The sequence below is a fragment of the Pan paniscus genome, chromosome 8, assembly GCF_029289425.2.
Source record: "Pan paniscus chromosome 8, NHGRI_mPanPan1-v2.0_pri, whole genome shotgun sequence".
NCBI lineage: Eukaryota > Metazoa > Chordata > Mammalia > Primates > Hominidae > Pan > Pan paniscus.
The window spans coordinates 35,693,761-35,715,986 of NC_073257.2; the positions used below are offsets into that span (position 1 = coordinate 35,693,761).

Sequence of the window (22,226 nt, forward strand, 5' to 3'; positions counted from 1 at the left end):
CTCTCCTACATCTATTTCTTCCCTTCATTTTCACTTTTACTTCCCTAGTTCAGGCCTTTATGTTATATGTCAATCACATCAACCTCCTTATCGTACTGTAAATCCTCCCACTTTCGCATAGCCCTCCATAAACCCGTCCTCCATGCATGTGCCCCCAGAGGTGCTAGCCCCCACCTTTTTTTTTTTTTTTTTTGAGATAGAGTCTCACTCTATCACCAGGCTGGAGTGCAATGGTGTGATCCTGGCTCATTGCAACTTCCGCCTCCCAGGTTCACGCAATTCTCGGGCCTCAGCCTCCCGAGTAGCTGGGATTACAGATGCGTGCCATCATGCCCAGCTAATTTTTATTTTTATTTTTATTAGAGACGGGGTTTTGCCATGCTGGCCAGAGTGGTCTCAAACTCCTGGCCTCACGTGATCCGCCCGCCTCGGCCTCCCAAAATGCTGGGATTACAGGCGTGAACCACCATGGCCAGCCACTACACACCTTTTTAAATGAAAGTCAGATCATATGACTCTGCCTAAAACAAAGTTCCCTCTCATCTTATAGCTGAAGCCCATACTCCAAGCATGGCCCACCCTGGAATAGCCTTGCTTGTTTTGTGGCAAGTTCCTATTCATTCTTTATTTTCTTTACAGCTTTGTTTTTGTGAAGCCTTCTCTGATCACACCAGAATAAACATTTATTTTGTGCCTATTTTTTTGTGAATTTGGGTTTTTAATTATTTAGCTATAGTTTTTTCTCACTTTATCGAGCCTTAATTGACAAATGAATTATTATGTACATTTAAACATGATGTTTTGATATCTGTGTATATTGTGAAATGTTTACCATGATTAAGTTAATTAACACTTCTGTCACCTCAGAGTTCTCTTTCATTTTTTGTAGTTTCGTGGTGAGAACATTGAAGATCTACTCTCTTAGCAAATTTCATGTGTACAATACAGTGTTATTAAATATAATATAATGTCTCCATGCTGTACATTAGATCTCCAGAACACAGCCCTTAGTCATCCCATGAAACTGAAACTCCTTTGTGAATGCATTCTATCTCTTCCATAGCCTGCACTGATTTGTGTTGATTTATTTGTCTTTCTTACTGAACAATGAGCTGTTTGAGATCTGGGACCATGCTTTTTTTTTTATCTTTATATCCATAGAGCCTAGAATAGTATCAGGCTCATCACAGGCAGTAACAAATTATTTATTTATTAATAATATTAAAAATTACTTTAATTATTGAATGCTGTTTGTTGAAAGGAACAGATGTTTGACTCCTTTACAGTATGTCCAGGGAGAACAAATATAAACAAATGAGAATAATTATTCCTTCTTTGTACTGTCTTCACTCTCCCTCTTCCTCTGCACATTCTGAGAGCTCACTCCCCACTTCAAGATAAACCCTGAAGCACTCCTAGGATTTAAGAGGATTGTTGGCATGAGGGAGAACACAGAGACTTTGGATTCAGACACAACTGGGCCTTGGTCTTCTGAACTGTAAATGAAAATGATGATCCCTGCCTCAAAGAGCTGCTGTAAGAGGAGAGATGGTGTCAGGAAAGTGCCTGACCATCACCTAGCACACTTAGGGGCTCAATGTGTGTCCCTTCTCTCTTGCCTTCTTAGCCTTTGGTCCATTGAGGGGTAGATTAGCCATAGCCCTGTTGTCCTGTTGCCTATCTTTTGGTCAACCCTTCTTGTCTTATGACTATTAAAACTTTGGACTCCTGGAAATAGAATAAAATATTTTAACTGCATTCATCTGATAAGCCATTGGGAATATTTTATGTTAAAAAGAGTGTGACAATAGCAAAGACATGGGATCAACCTAAATGCCCATCAATGATCGACTGGATAAATAAAATATGGTACATATACACCACGGAATATTATGCAGCCACAAAAAAGAGTGAGATCATGTTCTTTGCAGAGACATGGATGGAGCTGGAAGTCATTATCCTTAGCAAACTGATGTAGGAACAGAAAACCAAATACTGTATGTTCTCACTTATAAGTGGGAGCTAAATGATGAGAGCACATGGACCCATAGAGGGGAACAACAACACACACTGGGGCCTACTGGAGGGTGGAGGGTGGAGGAGGGAGAGGATTACGAAAAATAATGAATGGGTACTAGGCTCAATACCTGAGTGATGAGATAATCTGTACAAAAAAAAAAAAAAACCCATGACACAAATTGCCTATGTAACAAACCTGCATATATACCCCTGAACTTAAAATAAAAGTTAAAAAAAAATTTAAAAGGAGATCATAAAGAAAAAAATAAATTAAAAAAGTGAGAGATACTGACAAAGAATAATGAGACATCGAGAACCATGGAGTGCTACATTTTTGAAAGGGAGAGGAGAGAAGAGATGGGAAAGAAGTAAGATCAATTACATGTGAAGTGTTCTAATATGGAGAAGAGAAAGGGAAAGTATGGATTTCTTTTTCCTGATGAATATCATTACCATGCAGCACGTAAATTTGAATCTCTGTCTCCTGGGTGACCAGGCACCATATTACTTTTGGTTTCGAAGGCTTTAGTTGTACTCCCCTTAATGGCAAAACACTCATAGGACACGTGATTAATTCGTTCCCTGGTTATCCACTCTCCTCCTTCCTTAGTCTTCACCGAAACCAACATATCTAACATTTCTTCTAAAGCTTTTCCTTATAGAGGACATTTGAATGTAAACATTTAAAAATAGCATTCACTAGATCTGTTTGTGAAATGTGTGGTAAGTTCTGTCTACACTGTTCTTTTGTATTCAGACCAGTTTTCATGAATGTTCACTTGACTGAACATGAGTTTATTACACACATTTAAAAGTTAGTTGTTTTTCTGTCTCTTTTTTCATATCCTCTTTCCACGCTGATCATGTCTAGAGCCTTTTAGATATTTATAGCAAATGCTTTAATACTTCTGTCACTCAGACAATCTTGATCTACAGGATAATGATTTCCTAAAACATTTTTGTTTTTAAAATAATTTCCCACTACCCTCTTTTTACCCATAACTTAAACTGTTGTTGCTTCCTCCCCCAAATCTTGACTACTAAAGTCGTTCAGAAACAGATATTGTCTCTTAGTCACATGTAAACACCTTCTTACCTTCTTTTCTACAATTCATTCATTCAACAAATACTTATTGAGCGCCTTCTATGTGCCTGGAATTGTTCCAGTGCTGGAGATACAGCAGTAAGCAAAAACCTTTGCCTTCATAGAACTTACATCCTAGTGAGAAGACAGACAACAAAGAAATATACACACTCACACACACTCACACAATCAGACACTACCCAGAACAAATCCTATCTCTACTTTGAACAATGCCTTGTTCTCATCCTTTTGGAATAAATTGGGTGAATACATTTCTTTCAACATTGAACTCCTGGAGACTTTCACATCTTTATCACTCATGTGGAATTTATTGAATGCTGCCTGGTATTGTGATTATTTTCCACATAACAAAATCTTCTTGCTTAAATTGAAACCCCAAGAGGGCTGGGTTCATGACCTGTATTTCTCCCACCAGCCTTGTCCTAAAATTATGTATTTCAATAGTCGATGGTATCAAAAAGGAGCAAGGGATTAAACTTTGAAAATGTCAATAAGCGATTTAGAGCCAGCCAAATATTCTATATGTTTACCTGCTCTCCTTTTCATCCACTATGAATGTAGAAAAATAACCTTAGAGCTTTGGATCCCACAGTAAATCCCTGTTTCCTGAGGTAGTTTTGCTAAAGTTTCTGCAGGAGAGGTAAAAGTTCTGCTGTCTTTAACCAAAAACTGATGCTCTGAGAATTAATTTTACCGGAGTTAATTTTATAATTTCCAAGTGTTTATTTCCATATGCATGAAATGAAATTTATTTAAGTACTGAAGCCCTTATTAATATAACCTGGCAGACTTCATGGGAAAGAAGTCCAAAAGAAATGCTTCTATTTATAGCAATAACAAACTACAGTTCAGGAGTTACCGGAAATTCTCTCTTTTTAATCATTCATAAGATTGCATTTCCTGGAGGTGTACCAGATATTTTCTCCTTCATGCCAAATGACTCCTTGTTCTTACATCAGGCAGCACGCTCTGTGAGACACACTCCTGCCTCTGTTTTGTAGGTAACTCTGAATAGTCACTCTATTCAGTGACTAAGTATTGGACTGACTTTTGGAACTGAGCTCTCCAATCTTACACCACCACCTTGCAATTTTAGAAAACAGGTGAACCTATCTGTGCTTCCTGCACTTCTAATTGACCTTCCTAGTATTGGTTTCTAATTTACTAAAATCTTAACTATGTATGTGACAATGTCCAATTTATTATTATTTTTTTTTACAAATAAGAGAAAGGGGTTAAGATGATCTCTCTGGGAAATACTAACTTTTGCTTAGATATTTTATTAGAATGCATGGTGGGTGCATTCAATGATACATGATTAACCTCTCTCCTTTACTTAGCTGCAGCAAATATAATATTTAGTTAGAAAGTATGAAACTTTTTGTACTTGTTAAAACTAATATAGAGCTTTGTAATTCTCAAATAGCAGTTGACAGGATTATTTTTCTATTCTTTTCTTCAAAATAAAAAGAAAATTCATCTGGATCTCAGTCAATTCTTCCCTCCCACCTTGTGCTTCAAGTAATACTTAAAGTTAAATAATTCCCAAACCCCCTAATTTACTGCTAGTGTAACAGACGCTCAATATGCATGAGTATATAACAAGTGATTGACTGGGCATGGTGGCTCACACCTGTAATCCCAACACTTTGGGAGGCCGAGATGGGCGGATCACTTGAGGTCAGGAGTTTGAGACCAGTCTGACCAACATGCTAAAACCCTGTCTCTACTAAAAATACAAAAATTAGCTGGGTATGGTGGGGAATGCTGGTAATCCCAGCTACCTGGGAGGCTGAAGCAGGAGAATCAGCTTGAGGCTGGGAGACAGAGGTTGCAGTGAGCCAAGATCGCACTACTGCATTCCAGCCTGGGTAACAGAGCGAGACTTCGTCTCAAAAAACAAAACAAAACAAAACAAAACAAAACAAAACAAAACAGGTAATTCACCTGCCTGGTCTGGCCTAGCCCCATTTTCTTGATTTCTTGACCCTCTGACACATTTGTTGTTTTAAGTTCCTTGTTCTCAAGAAGGTAACAAAATAAAAGCTGCAATCAAAGCTACTGTTTAATCTTAATATTGTCAGATCCTATTATAATGAACAAGGTGTGTAAGAAAATCTGCCCTCAGAAAGCAGGCTAATGTCACGGAGAGCAGTGTGGTAGATATTTAGATAAGGCAACAATTCTTTTTAATAATAAACAGAAGCATTTATTTGCATATCACTGGTTAATTGACAAAATTCTACTGGTAAAATGGAAATGAACTAGCAGCAGTGTTGACTGCAAGTCAGGTATTAGAAACAGCATTGTGATCCTTGGAACTCCACCTACTCAAAGTCCCACCTGGCCTGTTCTGGAGACTTCTCTCATCACGCAAAAGAGCTAAAGTCCTTGGGCAGGGAAGCAGGTCTGTGGTCACGGCTGGGGTTGTAGAACAGCCTCCCAGCCCACGCTGGAGTAACCAAACTGTCTGGAGTCCTGGAAACTTAGGTTCTCATTTTGTTCATTTTTAGACCTTCTGCCCAAAGTCATGTTTGGCCATAGATGGTGCCTCTTGATCTGTCTCTGTGTGACTGTGGCTCAGCTGAGGGCCTGTGTGCTTCAAAACCAAAAAGGCATCTATAATGGTATCATTTATTAGACTTGCACCTTAGTAATTTTTTTTTTTTTTTTTTTTTGAGACGGAGTCTCGCACTGTCACCCAGGCTGGAGTGCTGCGGCTCAATCTCTGCTCACTGCAAGCTCTGCCTCCCAGGTTCAAGCCATTCTCCTGCCTCAGCCTCCCGAGTAGCTGGGACTACAGGTGCCTGCCACCACACCCGGCTAATTTTTTGTATTTTTAGTAGAGACAGGGTTTCACCACGTTAGCCAGGATGGTCTCGATCTTCTGACCTCGTGATCCACCCGCCTTGGCCTCCCAAAGTGGTAGGATTACAGGCGTGAGCCACCATGCCTGGCCGCACCTTGGTAATTTTTAAGGAAAAACAGCTAAAGCCAAAAACTGGAAGAGGATAGGCTGCATCCTGGCACAGCTGTGAAGTGAGGAGGCTGTGGTTCCCCTGACCCCTGCATCTTCCCTTTTAGATTTCCGTGAGTTCCTTGCAAAGCTGCTCTAGTGAGTGGCTGTGGACATCCTCCCCACTGCCTCCCAGACGGCTGTCCAGCCTCACTGCTGGTTCTCCCAATGTGGGCTCTCAGCTAGCAGTGGAAAGTAGAGAAAGTAAGCCTTGCCAAGGCACAAATGACAGATAAGCCATTATTTACCAGCTCAGAAGTATTTTAACGAAATGATGATCGTCTCCTTTGCTACTGAAAATGTTCAAGTTTGTGTCAAGCTGTTTAGGGGTGTTTGGTGCAGAGTAAAAAGTGGGGTGCAGGTCATCAGGTCACGCCAGCATCCCCTAGGGTGAGATGCAGAAAGTGAGTAAAGACAGACATTCCATCTATGGTGTTAGAATACAATTTGTGTAAAAGTAAAATCATAACTCTCATGTAAATATAAAGTGAATACACAGCAAGATTTATTTTAAAATTGATGTCTGTATACAATTCTATGAATTTTAACAAAAGTGGAGATTTGTATAACCATCATCACAATCAGGATACAAAACAGTTCCATCACCCCAGATAATCCTAACCCCTGGTATTTTCTATTGGTTCTCTGTTACTGTTGTTTTTCTGTTTTGCTTTGTTTTGTTTTTTTTAGAGACAGGGTCTCACTTTGTAGTCCAGGCTGGAGTGCAGTGGTGTGATCTTGGTTCACTGCAACCTCCACTCACTGCAACTTCAACCTCCTGGACTCAAGTGATCCTCCCACCTCAGCCTCCCGAGTAGCTGGGACTACAGGTATGCACCACCACACCCAGCTAATTTTTGTAAGGTTTTGCCATGTTGCCCAGGCTGGTCTGGAGCTCCTGAGCTCAAGCAATTCGCCTGCCTCTGCCTCCCAAAGTGCTGGGATGACATGCGCAAGCCATCACCATGCAGCCATGCCTGTTAGTCTTTTTGAGAATGCCACATGAATAGGATCATACAGTGTGTAACGTTTGAGACTGGCCTTTCCACTCAGTGTAATGCCTTTGAGATTCTTCTGAATTGTTTTGTGTATCAGCAGTTTATTTTGGAGTATTATTTCACTGTGTGGATATACCACAGTATATGTCCACTCACCTGTTAAAGGACATTTGAGTTGTTTCCAGTTTTTGTTGATTATGAACAGAGCTGTTATAAACATTCATGTGTGTGTGTGAATGTAAGTTTTTGTTTTGTTTTGTTTTGTTTTTTGTTTTGTTTTTTTGAGGCAGAGTCTCGCTCTGTTGCCCAGGCTGGAGTGCAGTAGCATGATCTTGGCTCACTGCAACCTCCGCCTCCCAGTTCAGGCAATTCTCCTGCTTTAGCCTCCCGAGTCGCTGGGATTACAGGCATGTGCCACCACACCCAGCTAATTTTGTATTTTTAGTAGAGATGGATGATGGTTTCTACTAAATGATGGCCAGGCTGGTCTCGAACTCCTGACCTCAAGTGATCCACTCGCCTTGGACTCCCAAAGTGCTGGGATTACAGGTGTGAACCACCATACACAGCCAGTTTTAATTTCTCTAGGGTAAATACCTGGGAGTGGGATTTCTGGGTCATATGGTAACTGTATGTTTAACTTTATAAGATACTAGCAAACTTTTCCAGAACAGCAATAGCATTTTGCTTTCTCACTGGCAATGTATGAGAGCTCCAGGTGCTCCACATCCTTGCTGGCACTTGGGATTGTTAGTATTTATTTATCCATTCTAATATGTAAATAGTGATATCTCATCATGATCTTAATTTGCATTTCCCTAATAGCTAATGCTGTTAACATTTTTTCATGTGCTTATTTGCCATCTTTATATCCTCTTTGGTGAAGTATCTGTTCAAGTATTTTCTCCATTTTTTAAATTGGGCTTTTGTTTTTGCTTTTTCTCAACTTTAATTTTAGGTTCAGAGGGTACAGGTGCAGGTTTGCTACGTGGGTAAATTGTGTGTTGCTGAGATTTAGTATATGAATGATCCTGTCACCCAGGTAGTGAGCCCAATACCAACAGGTAGGTTTTCAACCCTTCCCCACCTCTCAACCTCCCCCACCTGGTAGCCCCCAGTGCCCTAGTGTCTGTTATTCTCATCTTTATGTCCATGTGTATGCAATGTTTAGCTTCCACTTATAACTGAGAACATGTGGTATTTGGTTTTCTGTTCCTGCATTAATTCACTTAGGATAATGACCTCCAGCTGCATCCACGCTGCTGGAAAGGACATGATTTTATTCTTTTTTATGGCTGTATCGTATTCTATGGTGTATACATATGACATTTTAAAAAATCAAGTCCACTGTTGATGGACATCTAGGTAGATTCCGTGTATTTGCTATTGTGAATAGTGCTGCAATGAATATAGGAGTACATGTGTCTTTTTGGTACAATGATTTATTTTCCTTTGGGTGTACACCCAGTAATGGGATGGCTGGGTCAAATGGTAGTTCTGTTTTAAGTTCTTTGAAATCTCCAAACTTGTTTCCACAGTGGCTGAACTAATTTACAATCCCACCAACAGTGAATGAACGTTCCTTTTTCTCCACAACCTTGCCAACATCTGTTAATTTTTATTTTTTAGTTTTTTAGTAATAGCCATTCTAACTGGTGTGAGACGGTATTCTCATTATGGTTTTGATTTGTATTTCTGAAATGATTAGTGATGTTGCAGATTTTTTCATATATTTGTTGGCTGCATGTATGTCTTCTTTTAAGAAGTGTCTGTTCATGTCCTTTGCCCATTTTTAATGGGGTCATTCATTTTTTGCTTGTTGAATTGTTTAAGTTCTGTATATATTCTGGATATTTGTAGACCTTTGTTGGATACATAGTTTGTGAATACTTTTCCCCGTTCTGTAGGTTGCCTGTTTACTCTGTTGATAGTTTCTTTTGCTGTGCAGAAGCTGTTTGTTTTTTTACTGTTCAGTCGTGAGCATTCTTTGTCTTATATATGAGTCTTCTGTTGACCATGTGGCTTGCAAATATTTTCTTCCACTCTGTACCTTGTCTTTTTATTCCCTTAGCAGTATCTTTCTCAGAGCAAAAGTTTTTAATTTTGATGAAGTCAAATTTGTCAAAATTTTCTTTTATAGATTGTGCTTTTGGTGTCATGTCTAAAAACTCCCTGCTTCTTGGTGAATGCCTTGAAAAAATATGTATATTTACATTTATATCTATAGAGTGTTTACATACATAATAGGCTAACCCTAGATCAAGAAGATTTCCTCCTTTGTTTTCTTCAAAATATTCAATGCTTTTAGGTTTTCTATTTAGGGCTAGCATTAATTTTGAGTTAATTTTTACATACAATGTGAGGCTTATGTTGAAATTTACTTTGCATATGAATGCCTAATTTTTCCAGGTACATTTGATGAAACGCAACATTTTTCTCTCTTGAATTATCTTTGTACCTTCGTCAAAAATCACTTGATGACTTCCTGCAGATCAAGTTGGCACAGACTAGTTTTTCTATGCTCCTCCCTGCTAAATAGAACTATTAACCCTGGAAATAATGCAAGAGGCAAACAAAGGAGAACTCCAAAGGAGGCAAGAAGAAGGTGAACTGGCTGGGGACCCTATGACTTGGGGGAAAACACAGCAGCAGGGCATCTTATGTTCCCTCATCTAACAGAAGGCCCCCCAGCCTAGCAACAGAAAGCAACCAGTAGTCATTTGACAACACTAGGCAAACTCAGTGCCAATGACAAGGGGGTTGACTGGAGCCCCACTAACACTAGGAATCTAGGGTAAGCAAATGCCTCTTCTGACAGCCAGAGACAAGTTCCCTTTTCCCCCTTCTACCCCTAGACCTGCCAAGAGATATCAAGGCAGCTGGGCAGGAGTAGCAAGAGGGACCTAGACACAGCAAGTATACCTGGGGGGCTGAGACTTGCTTCTCCCACCCAGAGATACTGGAGTGGCCAGAAGGGACCTGCTCAGACCAGGATGTGGCCAGCCTGGGAATCCGCTTTGTCCCAGTAAGCCTGAGTCTCCCTCTCCCACTGAGAAACACTGGGCAGGTGGGTGGAACCTGCAAGAGGGACCTAAGCACAATAAGTACCTTGGTACAGGGCACTCCTTTGTCCCCATGGCATTGAGGCTACCTTCTCTCACCAAGAGACATGGAGTGGGGGATGATAGTAGGGAGACATCTTGCCAGAAGGGTCCTATCCATCTTACACAGGCTGGGGGAAACCAGCCACAACAAGCCCCTGCCTAGGGAAGCCTCTGGGTCCTTGCAGCCCTGAAATACCTATCCTTCACAGAGAGTCCCAGAACGGGGAAACCCCTCGTATTCCTTCAGATAACACCAGGAGGGACCAGTGGGAGTCCCAGCAGCCTAGTTAAACCAAGCAGAAAAACACGTACACTCACTGAAAGTCTCTGAAAATTAACGTGTCATTGGAATCACTGCCTACAAAAGTAGTCCAGGACCTCTCTGCAGAACTCCAGGGAGACTACTTGCTAAAATAAATAAATAGAGCCAGAGTTTCCCAATATAATAGACAACATATCCAGATTATGACCCACAAAAGACCTATCATATCAGGAACCAAGAAAATCACAATACCAATGAGAAATGACAATCAATTAATGCCAACATGAAGATAAATCAGTTGTTGGAATTATCTGATCTGGATTTTAAAGCAGTCATCATGAATGTGCTTCAACAATCCATTAAAAATTTTCTTGAAATAACTGAAAAAATAGAAAATTTCAACAACAAAAATAGCAGTTATAAAAAAGGAACCAAATAGAAATTATAGAACTGAAAAATATAATAACAAATAAAAAGTCTCACTGGAAGGATACAATAATAAAATGGAGATGATAGATGATAGAATCAGTGAACTTGAGGACAGAGCAGTAGAATTCACTCAATCTATATAACCAAGAGAAAAATTAACTGGAAAAAAAAAATGAACAAAGCCTCAAGGACTTACGGGACAATAATAAAAGATCCAACATTCATATCATTGCAGTTCCAGAAGGAGAGGAGAGAGGGTAGGACTGAAAGAGTATTCAAACAGGTAATGATTGAAAACTCCCCACATTTGCTGAAAGATATAAACCTTTTGATTAAAGAAGAGGAGAAGATTCCAAATAGGATAAACCCAAAGAAAACAACAGTAAGTTTATTATAATTAAACTTCTGAAATCGAGCAGCCAAAGAAAAACTATGCATTTCTTGTAGGAAAACATCGACTCAAGTGACAGTGGCTTTCTTATTTGAAACTATAGAATCCAGATGGAAGTGGCATGTTTTTCAAGTGCTGAAAGAAAAGAACTGTCAACCACAAGTATCTGGTGAAACCATTCTTCAGCAATGAAGAAGACAAATAAAGCCCTTCTCAGGTAAAGGAAAACTAAACAACTTACAGTTAGCAGGCCTATCCTAACAGATTGGCTAAAGAATATTCTTCAAACAGAAAGGAAATGGTGAAAGAATCTGGAAGGATCAGGAAGAAAGAGGAATGCCATATAGATAGATAGATAGATAGATAGATAGATACCTCCTTGCAGTAGACTATCCATTTCCTCATGAGTATTATAAGTCACATTTGATGATTGAAACAAAATGTATAACATCTTATACTCAAGACAATGATATTTTAAAGTAAAGGAAGTAAAGACACCTGAAAGGAGGTGAGGCTTCCATACTTTACTTGAAGCAGTAAAATGTGGATACCAGTACACTGTGATAAGCCATATTTGTATATTGTAATATCTACTGTAACCACTAAAAAACCTATACAAAAAGCTATGCTCAAAAAGCCATAAATAAGTCAAGATGGAATCCTAAAAACAATGTTCAAGTAACACACAAGAAGGCAAGAAAAGAGCAGAGGAATAAAAACTAATTGAAAGACAGATTGGCAGAGTGGATAAGAAGTTATGATCCGACTGTATGCTGTTTAAATAAACTAACTTCAAATTCATTTGACATAGGTAGGTTGAAAGTAAAAGGATGGACAAAAATACCATGTAAACATTAACTTTTTATGGAGCAGGAGTGGGTTTTAAAATATCTTATAAATTAGACTACAAAGCAAAGAAAATTACTAGAAATAAAGAGGGACATTACATTAGTGATCAAATGAATTAACTTATGAGGAAGACATAATGATCTAATGTGTGTGAACCAAACAACAAAGCCTCACAATAAATGAAGCAAAAAAAACCTGATAGCACTGAAAGGAGAATTTGACAACTTCACAATTATAATTGGGACTTCAACACTGCCCCCAACCCCCAGCAACTGGTAGAACTTCTAGGTGGAAAATTTGCAGGGATACAGAAGATTTCAGCAACAGCAGCAACCAACAAGATCTCATTGACATATGTAGAACACTCCAACAATAACAGCAGAATACATGTTTCATTAAAAGTGCATGTGAAAATTCACGAATACCCTGAGCCATAAAAAAAACCTCAGGAAATTTAAAATACTTGAAATTATACATAATATGTACAATAATCATGATAGATTAGAAATTAACAACAGAAATACAACAAGAAAATCTCTAAACAAGTGAAAATTGAATGATGCACTTCTCAATAATCCATGGGACATAAAAGGACATCTCAAAAAAAATTAAGAACGTAGGACTGAAAGAAATTTAAAATAAAGCATATCAAAATTTGTGGGGCACACTTCAGGGAGTGTTGAGAGGAAAATCTATTGTACTAAATGCTTACATTAGAAACAAAAAGAGGTCTCAAATCAATAATCTGAGCTTCTACCTCAAGAAACTAGAAAAAGGAGAGCAAAACACTCCCAATACAAACAGAAAGAAGGAAATAATAAAGGTAAGAAATCAATGAAATTTAAAACAGAAACAATAGAGAAAATCAATGAAATAAAAATCTGTTTCTTTAAAAAGTTCAATAACTTGGGTAAACCTCTGCAAAGATGACAATTAATCAAAGACAGAGGACACAAATTGCCAAAACCAGGAATGAAAGAAGGAATTATTACTATAACCCCTCAACACACAATAAAGGATAATAGAGAAATGCTACAAGCAACTTAGTTCAGCAACTTAGATGCAATGAATGGACCAATTATTTATCAAAAACTACAAACTACCCGATCTCACCAAAGATGAAATAGACAACAGCCCTGTAACTATTAAATAAATTTAATTCATTAAAATTTTTTTCCAAAAAGAAATCTCTTGATCCAGATAGTTTCATTGGCAAATTTCACCAAACATTTAAAGAATTAACATCAATTGTACACAATTTTTTTCAGAAAATAGGAAAATAGAGGATACTTCTCAACTCACAATGATCTAATGCCAATCTATTTGCATTAGGTTACTCTAATGCCAATACCAGACAAGGACATTACAAGAAAATTACAGATCAATATTCCTCATGAACATAGATCCCTAAATCCTGTATGAAATACTAGCAAATCAAATTCAGCAGTATATACAAAGAATAATTTATCTGAGCAACTTGAGGGCTTTATCCTAGGAATGCAAGCCTGTGTCATGCTTGTCAATCAATGTAATCCATCATATTAGCAGTATAAAGAAGAAAAACCAACTTATATTAACTGACACAGAAAAAGCATTTGGCAAAATTCAACATCTACTTATGATGTTGATATGATAAAAATAAAAATAAAACTGTTGAAAAAAGGAATAAAAGATAATTGCCTCAACTTGATAAAAGCCATCTACAAAATAATCTACAGATCACATCATACTTAATAGTAAAAGACTGCAAAGATCATGAACAAGACAAAATATCATCTGTTTTTGCCACCCTGTTCAACATTGTATTGGAATTCCTAGACATTGCAATAAGGCAATTTTTAAAAGTTAAACAGATTGGAAAGTGTGGGAGAAAAAAAACCTGTCTCTATTTGCAGACAACATGATTGTCTAAATAGAAAATGCTTAAGAAATCCACTTTTAAAAAAACTCTTGGAACTAATAGATGAGTTCAGTAATATATCAGGATATAAGGTCAATACAGTCAACATACAAAAATCAATCATGTTTCTATATGCTAGCAATGAACAATTGAAAACCAAACATTTTGTAAATATTTTAAATAGCTTTAAGAAATGAAATATGAAATAAAAATGAAAGTGAAAGAAAACATGTCCAAGACTTGTATATTGAAACTATAAAAACACTTACAAAAGAAATCAAAGAATCACTAAGTGAAGAGACATACCATGCTCAAATATTGGAAAATGCGAAATAGTAAAAATGTCGATTTTTCCCCCGTTGCTTTATAGATTTGATGCAATTCCATCAAAATTCTAGCAGGATTTTTTGTAGATATAAACAAGCAGATTCTAAAACTTTTATTGAAAGGTAAATAAACTATGATAGCTAAAATAATTTTGAAAAAGGACAATAAAGTTGAAATAATCACTACCTGATGTTAAGACTTACTATAAAGCTACATTAACCAAGATCACGTGGTATTGGTGAAGGGATTGACACATCAATGAACAGAATACAGCCTAGAAGTAGATGACAAAAGTAAGGCCAAGGAAGTTTTTAACTGAAATGTTTGTGAAGTAATAACATGCTGTTACAAGAAGTAATATAGAGCAATTCCATGTACCCTAATTATACAATTTTGAAAACTATAGAACAATATCATAACTAGGATATTGACATTGATACAATCCAATCATTTTATTCAAGTTTATTTTTCTTCTACATGTGTATTTAGTTTTATACAATTTTATCACGTGTAGGTTTATGCCTCTACTAGCACAGTTAAGATAATGAATAGTTTCATCACCACGTGGACCCTCAAGTCGAATTGCCCCAGTACCATTTGTTAAAAAGACCATCCTTCTTCCATTGAATTGCTTTTGCACCTTTGTCAAAAATCAGTTGAGCATATTTTTTTGGTTTCTATTTCTTGGTCCTCAGTTCTGTTACATCCATCCATATGTCTATCCCTCTACTAGTATCACTCTGTCAGAATTACTGTAGCTATATAGTAAGCCTTACTATCAAATACAGTGATTCTTCCCACTTTATTTTTCTTTGTCAAGATTGATGTAGCTATCCTAAAATCCGTGCCTTTTCATATAAATTCTAGAATAAGATTTTCTATTATATGTCTAGAAAAAACCGCTGGGATATTGATAGGAATTGCATTAAAACCAGAGATCATTTTGGGGGAGAACTGACATCTTTAATAGTTACATCTTCAAATCCATGAACACAGTACGTCTCATCATTTATCTAAGTCTTCTTTGATTGCTTTCCTTAGCATTTTTAATATTCAGCACATAGATCATGTAGGAATTCAACATGTTTTGCAAAGTTTATCTGTAAGTATTTTATTTGGAGCAATTGTAAATGCTTCAAACAGTTTTTTGGTTTTAATTTTGATTTGCACATGTTCCTTGTTACTTACTATATGAAACACAATTGTTTTTTGTGTGTTGATCTTATATCCTGACCCTTCGATGAACTCACTTATAGTAGTTTTTTTGGAGAATTCCTTGGGAGTTTCTACATAGACAGTCATGTCATCTGCTTTGTGTTTAGTTTTCAAGAGTTTGATTTTGATGTATCTGAGAGTAGATTTCTTTGGGTTTACCTTATTGGCATTCACTGAAATTCCTGACTGTGTAGATTTATGTTTTCAACCAAATTGAGGGAGCCATCTCAGCCTTTCCTTCTTTATTCAATGTGTTTTTTCTATACTGTACCCTTTCTCTTCTCTGTCTGGGACTTTGATGACATCAATCTTAGACCTTTTTAATTGTACCACAGGTCCCTGAGTGTCGGTCAACTGTTTTTTTCAATCTTTTGTTTTCTATCCAGGCACGGTGGCTCAAACCTGTAATCGCAGCATTTTGGGAGGCCAAGGCAGGAGTTTCGCTTGAGCTCAGGAGTTGGAGACAAGCTTTGGCAACATAGTGAGACCTTGTCTTTACAAAAAAATAAAAAACAAAATTAGTTAAGCATGGTGGCACACACCTGTGCTCCCAGCTACCCAGGAGGCTCAGGTGGGAGGATCACTTGAGCACTGGAAGTTTGAGGCTACAGTGAGAAGTGGTGGCAGCCAGTGCACCCCAGCCTGGGCAACAAGTGAAACCCTGTCTCAAAAACAAACAAAGAACAACAACAACAACAATTTTGTTCTGGGTGTTATTCAGATTGGATGATTTTTATTGTTCTATCTTCAACATTGGCTAGTTCCTCTTTTATCTTCATTATGCTATTAAACCCATTTAGGTAGTTATGTTCTTTTAAACTTTTAATTACGTATTTCTCAGTTCCAAAATTATATTTTTATGTCTTCTATTTATTTCTAAGATTTTTATACTTCATTTCAAGAGTATTTGATCTTACTTCTTGAAGCATTTTTAAAGTCTTTGTGTAATCAACATCTGGGTCATCTAGGCAGTGGTGTCTATTGATTGTCTTATCCTATATGAGTTGAGATTTTCTTGGTTCTTCACATAATGAGTAATTTTAGATTATAATAAGTTATAAGTCCTATGAGTCTTATTTATGGGTTTTATTTACATTCTAAGAATATTCCTTTTGGGTGTGTTTTAGCAGACAATTGACTAAGTTGAGTTCAGGCTTCCAATTCCAACCAGGCTTCTGTGGATTGTCATTCCCATGTCAGTTGAATTTTCAAAGTCTTTGCAGTGCTATTTGGATTGGTTCTGCATGTATGCCAACCAGTATCCACTTTGGGACTTGGATAGCAGTCTATCCAGTAGTTCAGTTTTCAAAGTCTATGTATGTGCTGTTGAGGGTCAAGCCATGTATGCACAACTCAGGATAAGCCTAGGAATTTATAAATAATTTTATGGGGTTGCTTTTCTGAGCCCCTTCTTTTCCATAATCTTCCTTGCTTTTTCTGATTCTTTGGGGGCTTCCCTTTAGGTCCTCCAGCCAGAAAACTTTATTTACCTTGATCTACTGCACTCTTGCCATGACTGCACCCATATCTACAGCCAAATAGCAGAAGGTCTGAGGTAGTATAAAGCAATTTTAGGCTCTTATAGGATCCTAGTGCCACCACTGTCACAGGATTCCTTATGGGCTTAGAATGCACAAGAATGAAGAAAAATTAGAAAGAACAAAAATTAAAACTGGGGCTTTCCTTTATTCTTTTTCTTTCTCTCAAGAGGGCATCTTCTTGAGCTTTCTCTGCCTGTGCTGATGTTCACTTCCAGTTACTGGGCTAAGTTTATTTCAGCATGGGGAATTATATGGAATTCAATAGAAGGATAAACTCATCATCAGTAGAGTATTAATTCAAATTTTGTTCTTCTCTGCTCTTCCTGCTGCCATTTACTTTTCAGAGTCCTCAAACAGCTGTTGCATGCATCCTGTCCAGCTTTTGTGACTGTATTCAATGGGACAGACAGGGTGAAGTATGCTTACTCCACATTACCTGGAATAAGAACCCATGCTATTGTTTTTGTTTGACTCATTAATTAGGGAGGGAACCAGTAAGATGTTCATACTGGTTCAAAGAACCATTGAGGTGGAAGGTATTTCTATCCAATTTAACTAAGGAATATTCGAAAAAGATTGCTGAATTACATGCCAAATTGATTAACATCCTATAGGACAATAAACTGTAACCTTTGAGAGTATCTTTTCCATTGGACAGGAATTATTTGCATCTCTACATGTTAAAATATACATGCTAACTAGTAATTCTCTAAGGCCAGAACTTTTAATTAAAATTTCATCTTTATTAAGTACTAAACTAAGTACATTTCTCTAGATAAACCTTGGATGAGTCTTTGTTCTTGTACGTCATGGAGATTACATGCCATTCTCATTTTTTAGGGTTTTTTTGCTTTATTTCCTTGTTTTGAATAATTTTTCTTAAAAATAGCAATCCAAATTATTTCTGCAGAAGGTCTTAACTGAAGTAACAGATGATGTAGCTGGCTTAGGCTCTCTGAGAAGGCAACCTAATTGTTTCCAATTCAATAAATATGTATTACATACCTACTACTATGTGCCAGACACCTTGCTAGGCAATCGTGCAGAAGACTAATATATGATTTTTATAATATATATCAATCACACAATGTGCTCTTGAAAATTAGTTTGTCCTGCCTAATATAGACTCTGTAAAATTCTCCAATTGCCATTGAAAATGAAAATTTGAAAACTTTACGTATTTATAAAATACAGTCATTCCTCAGTATCCATGAGGAATTGGTTTCATGAAGCCCTATAGATACCAAAATCCATGCATACTCTAGACCCACAGTCAGCTCTGTGGAACCCACGTATATGAAAAGTCAGCTCTCTGTATCTGTGGGTTTTACATAGCACAAATACTGTATTTTCAGTCACATTTGGTTGTGGAATGCAGAACCCATGGATAAGAAGGGCCAACTGTATTTACTGAAAAAAAAATCCACATATAAGTGGATCCACACAGTTCAATCTCATGTTGCTCAAGGGTTCACTGTACCTTTTTTCTGTGATGCTCTTTTCAGAAATGCAAGAGCAATTGTTTGTTTGTTTAGCAGAAGATGTGATTTTGATTGCCCTTGTTTACTTTCAAAGGAAAAGCAAAGGAAAAAAAGAAGAGGAAAAAGTGAAAGAGGAGGAAGAGGTTATGGCGGTACCAAAATTTGTTGGTGAAGGAAGCTCTGAGAAAGAATGGTGTCCTCCCTCTGACCCTGATTTCTCTATGTATGTGTATGAGGTGACCAAATCAATACTGCCAATAACCAATATTAAGGAACAGATTGAGGATCTGGCAAAGTAAGTTGTCTATGTATATATGTTTTTAATTTCTGAAAAAATTTTAGTGTCATATACATTTTAGCCATGTTTTAGACAAATATACCATAAATAAAATTGAAGTTTACAGCACTCCGACTCTGACACAGAGACACAATGAATTGGAAAAGTCCTCAACTTCTACTTAGGTCATACGTTCACTAAGAATCAGAGATAGCAGCTGGAAATTGCTTCAAGAAAAATGCCTGTCATTTTCTTCAGCTAGACCATGAAAAGCATCTTTCAATGTGATCCTGTAGAAGTTATGAATGAATCAAAAGTTTGAAAATTAAATCATCCCTTAGGTGGATGGGGTGTTCATAAGTTAAAGGAATCCTACTGTGAATTATTTGTAAACTGATAAATTTTCTAATACAAATGTCCAATGTCTCTTTTTCTGATCTGTTTCTGATATTTCGTGTTTCATGTTACTCTAAGTGGGGTGTGAGCATTCTAAACAATGGCTGCTTAGGCAGGCTCAGGGCTCTGTATAAGCCAGTGAAGTTGTCTTCTTCATTAGAGTGTTTAATTACACCAGGTAAAGGCTGGAATTGGACTTGGTAGCTGTAAGGGGTTAGGAATCACCAGAAGTGAGGACAGGCTTCGTGACTGACACCACTCAGTAGGTAAGCTGCTGGCTTGTGCAACAGCTGCGGTCTTCATGGGAGGTTGCATCTCCTCCAAATAGCAGTGAGTTGCTATCATGAAACCTGGATGTGACAACTGCTAGTAACACAGCTGCCAGATCATTGACTTTTTGTCAGCCAGAACTAGAAGAGAACATTTTTGGCTACTGAAGTGTTCCTGATGTCCTTGAGAAGTGATGGCTCAAGCGGAACTCTGTCCTGGCTTATGTGAACATTTGTCAAATCTCTTCATGCTTTGTTCCTATCAGTAACACTTTTCATCATTCTCAAACAATTGTCTTTTTTTAACTTGAGGCCACACCAAGATACAAAGAGAGGCAGAGATATGTCCCCATGGCTCTGGTTCCCTGGCATTCACTAAACTACCCCTGGCTTGGTGGAACTGCAGTCAGTTCAACAGCTTTCTCTCCAACTCTTTCTCTCTCTTTTTTCTTTTTTTAAATCATTGTTCTTCTTTGCTTGGTTTTTCATGCAGCAAGAGGAATTTCTTTAAAATTCGCAATTTGGGCCAGGCACGCTAGCTCATGCTTGTAATCCCAGTGCTTTGGGAGGCCGAGATGGGAAGATGTATTGAAGCCAGGAGTTTGAGACCAGCCTGGGCAACATAGTGAGACTCTCATCTCTCTTTATAAATACAAATTAAAAAATAAAATTGCAATTCTGCCTTTACTCCAAGAATGTAGTGGTCTTCAGAGACAAAGGGTATTGCAGGTGTGTTTACTGACTTCTTCAGTGAGAGCCTAATATTAGGAGAAATCCACAAGCAAAGTATACCACATTTATCCTGCCTTGCCCACAGATCTGTGACTTTATTTTTCTTTTTGCCTCTTCCTCTTCTTCCTTGCCCCTGACTTCAGTGTTAAGTCACACCATGTCTTTCTCTAAATTAAAATAAATTTTTAAAGAAAAAATAAAAATATAAAACTTGAAAATGTTCATAAATCTAATGGGAAAATGTTCTGTGTGTTTGTCTTGTCTCTGAGTTTAAATTCCTTGAAAGAAGAACGCTATGTTACTTCAACTCCTTCCTTGGATTTCAGATTAAAATATTTAAAAATACTTTTCAAGAGTAAGATAAAATTTTAAAACTGCATTGATATTTAGAGTTATATTGATTTTATCTTGTTATAAGTATTGGGAAAAATTAGCACTCATTTTCTCCTTCAAATTGAATGAAATTGCTAGAATTTCAGTTTATATATGATGGTTTGCATACAGTAAGCATGCTATGCTACAGTAAGTGTAACTATTTATGGTTAGTACTTTCTCAAAAATAAAGCACAACAAAAATCACAGCAAATGTCATTTTTACATGTATATTTACATGTAATTACACTCAAAGCATCCTAAGTGAGTTATTAAAATTGACTGATTTGATCTCAATGTAATTGACACAGGTATGTGGCAGAAAAAATGGGTGGTAAGATTCCAAAAGAGAAACTACCTGATTTCAGCTGGGAACTTCACATAAGTGAACTGAAATTTCAACTTAAATCCAATGTTATACCGATTGGACATGTCAAAAAAGGAATCTTCTACCATCGAGCTTTGCTTTTCAAGGTATGTAAGGTATTTTGCCTCATTTGCCATTAAGTAAAAATGCTTTGTCTTTATCATATTGGAGTAGGCCAGTTGCTAACATTTAACTGGATATTATTAATTCTACCATTTAGATTTATTTATATCTACATATAAGTGTATATATACATATATACAAGCATACACATATATATGAATATATACATGCATTGTACATGACACATACCTGCCTATATAGTCACCAGACTACTAGAAGCATATTTATTCAATAGTGACCATACACCTACTATGGCGAGGGCCTCTGCTAGGGCCTGAGAGTACAGAGATACTAAAATGACAGTCCCTACACTCAAGGGTTACCTAAACCAGACTTGCAGCTTCCAAAGTGAAGTCAGGGAAAATTCCAGAGAAAGAGCTGATATATAACCCAAGTATGAGAGGCTGCACAGGGTTTATCAAGTAAAGAAGGAAAACAAGCGTATACTAAACAGAGAAAACATCTTATGCAAAATAATACAGGTATGAGAATCAGTGGTCTATTTGAGGAGGGTAGAATAGTTTGTGTGCATGAGGAAAAGAGGAGGGGCGAATGCTAGATCATAACGCATCATGTAAGTTTGGGCATTATTTTATTACCCTAAAATATAACAGTAGCTACTGAAAGTTTTCAAGAGGGTAACATCATTTTGAACCACTATTCAGGCAACAGAATGGGGAATGAATTAGAGCAGGGGCAAGACTAGAGACAGGAAAACCAGTTAGAAGGTGACTGAGCAAGAAGTGTGGTTGATCCATGCTAAATCCTAGGCGTGGTGCGAGAGAGTACATGAGAAGAACAAAATGATTTCTGGGCTTTGAGTGGGGCAGCTGGTAATGATGGCATTATTCCCTGAAATGGGGACATCAGAGAAAGATCAGGTTGAAGAGAGGGGGTGATCTTTTGCTCCATCATATCCAGTGTCTGGCATATAACAGAAGCTGGGAAAAAGTGAACTATAGACTAAACGCATAAATTTCCTACCCATTCCCAAATACTTATAAACATCATTGCATTCACATGCATCTTACCTCCAGTTCCAAGCTAATTCTA

The 22,226-nt window shown here is 37.4% G+C and overlaps 1 protein-coding gene across 6 annotated transcripts in view; it reads left to right on the forward strand.

The window, feature by feature from the left end:
* ARMC3 (armadillo repeat containing 3) overlaps positions 1-22,226 on the forward strand; it is a 193,436-nt gene that overhangs the window by 165,900 nt on the left and 5,310 nt on the right. For all 6 annotated transcript variants that reach the window (XM_055092481.3, XM_003821393.5, XM_003821394.5 and 3 more), the window contains 2 exons: positions 18,732-18,932; positions 20,995-21,157. In XM_055092481.3, the coding sequence (XP_054948456.1) occupies positions 18,732-18,932; positions 20,995-21,157 (364 nt within the window). The remainder of the gene's footprint in view (positions 1-18,731; positions 18,933-20,994; positions 21,158-22,226) is intronic.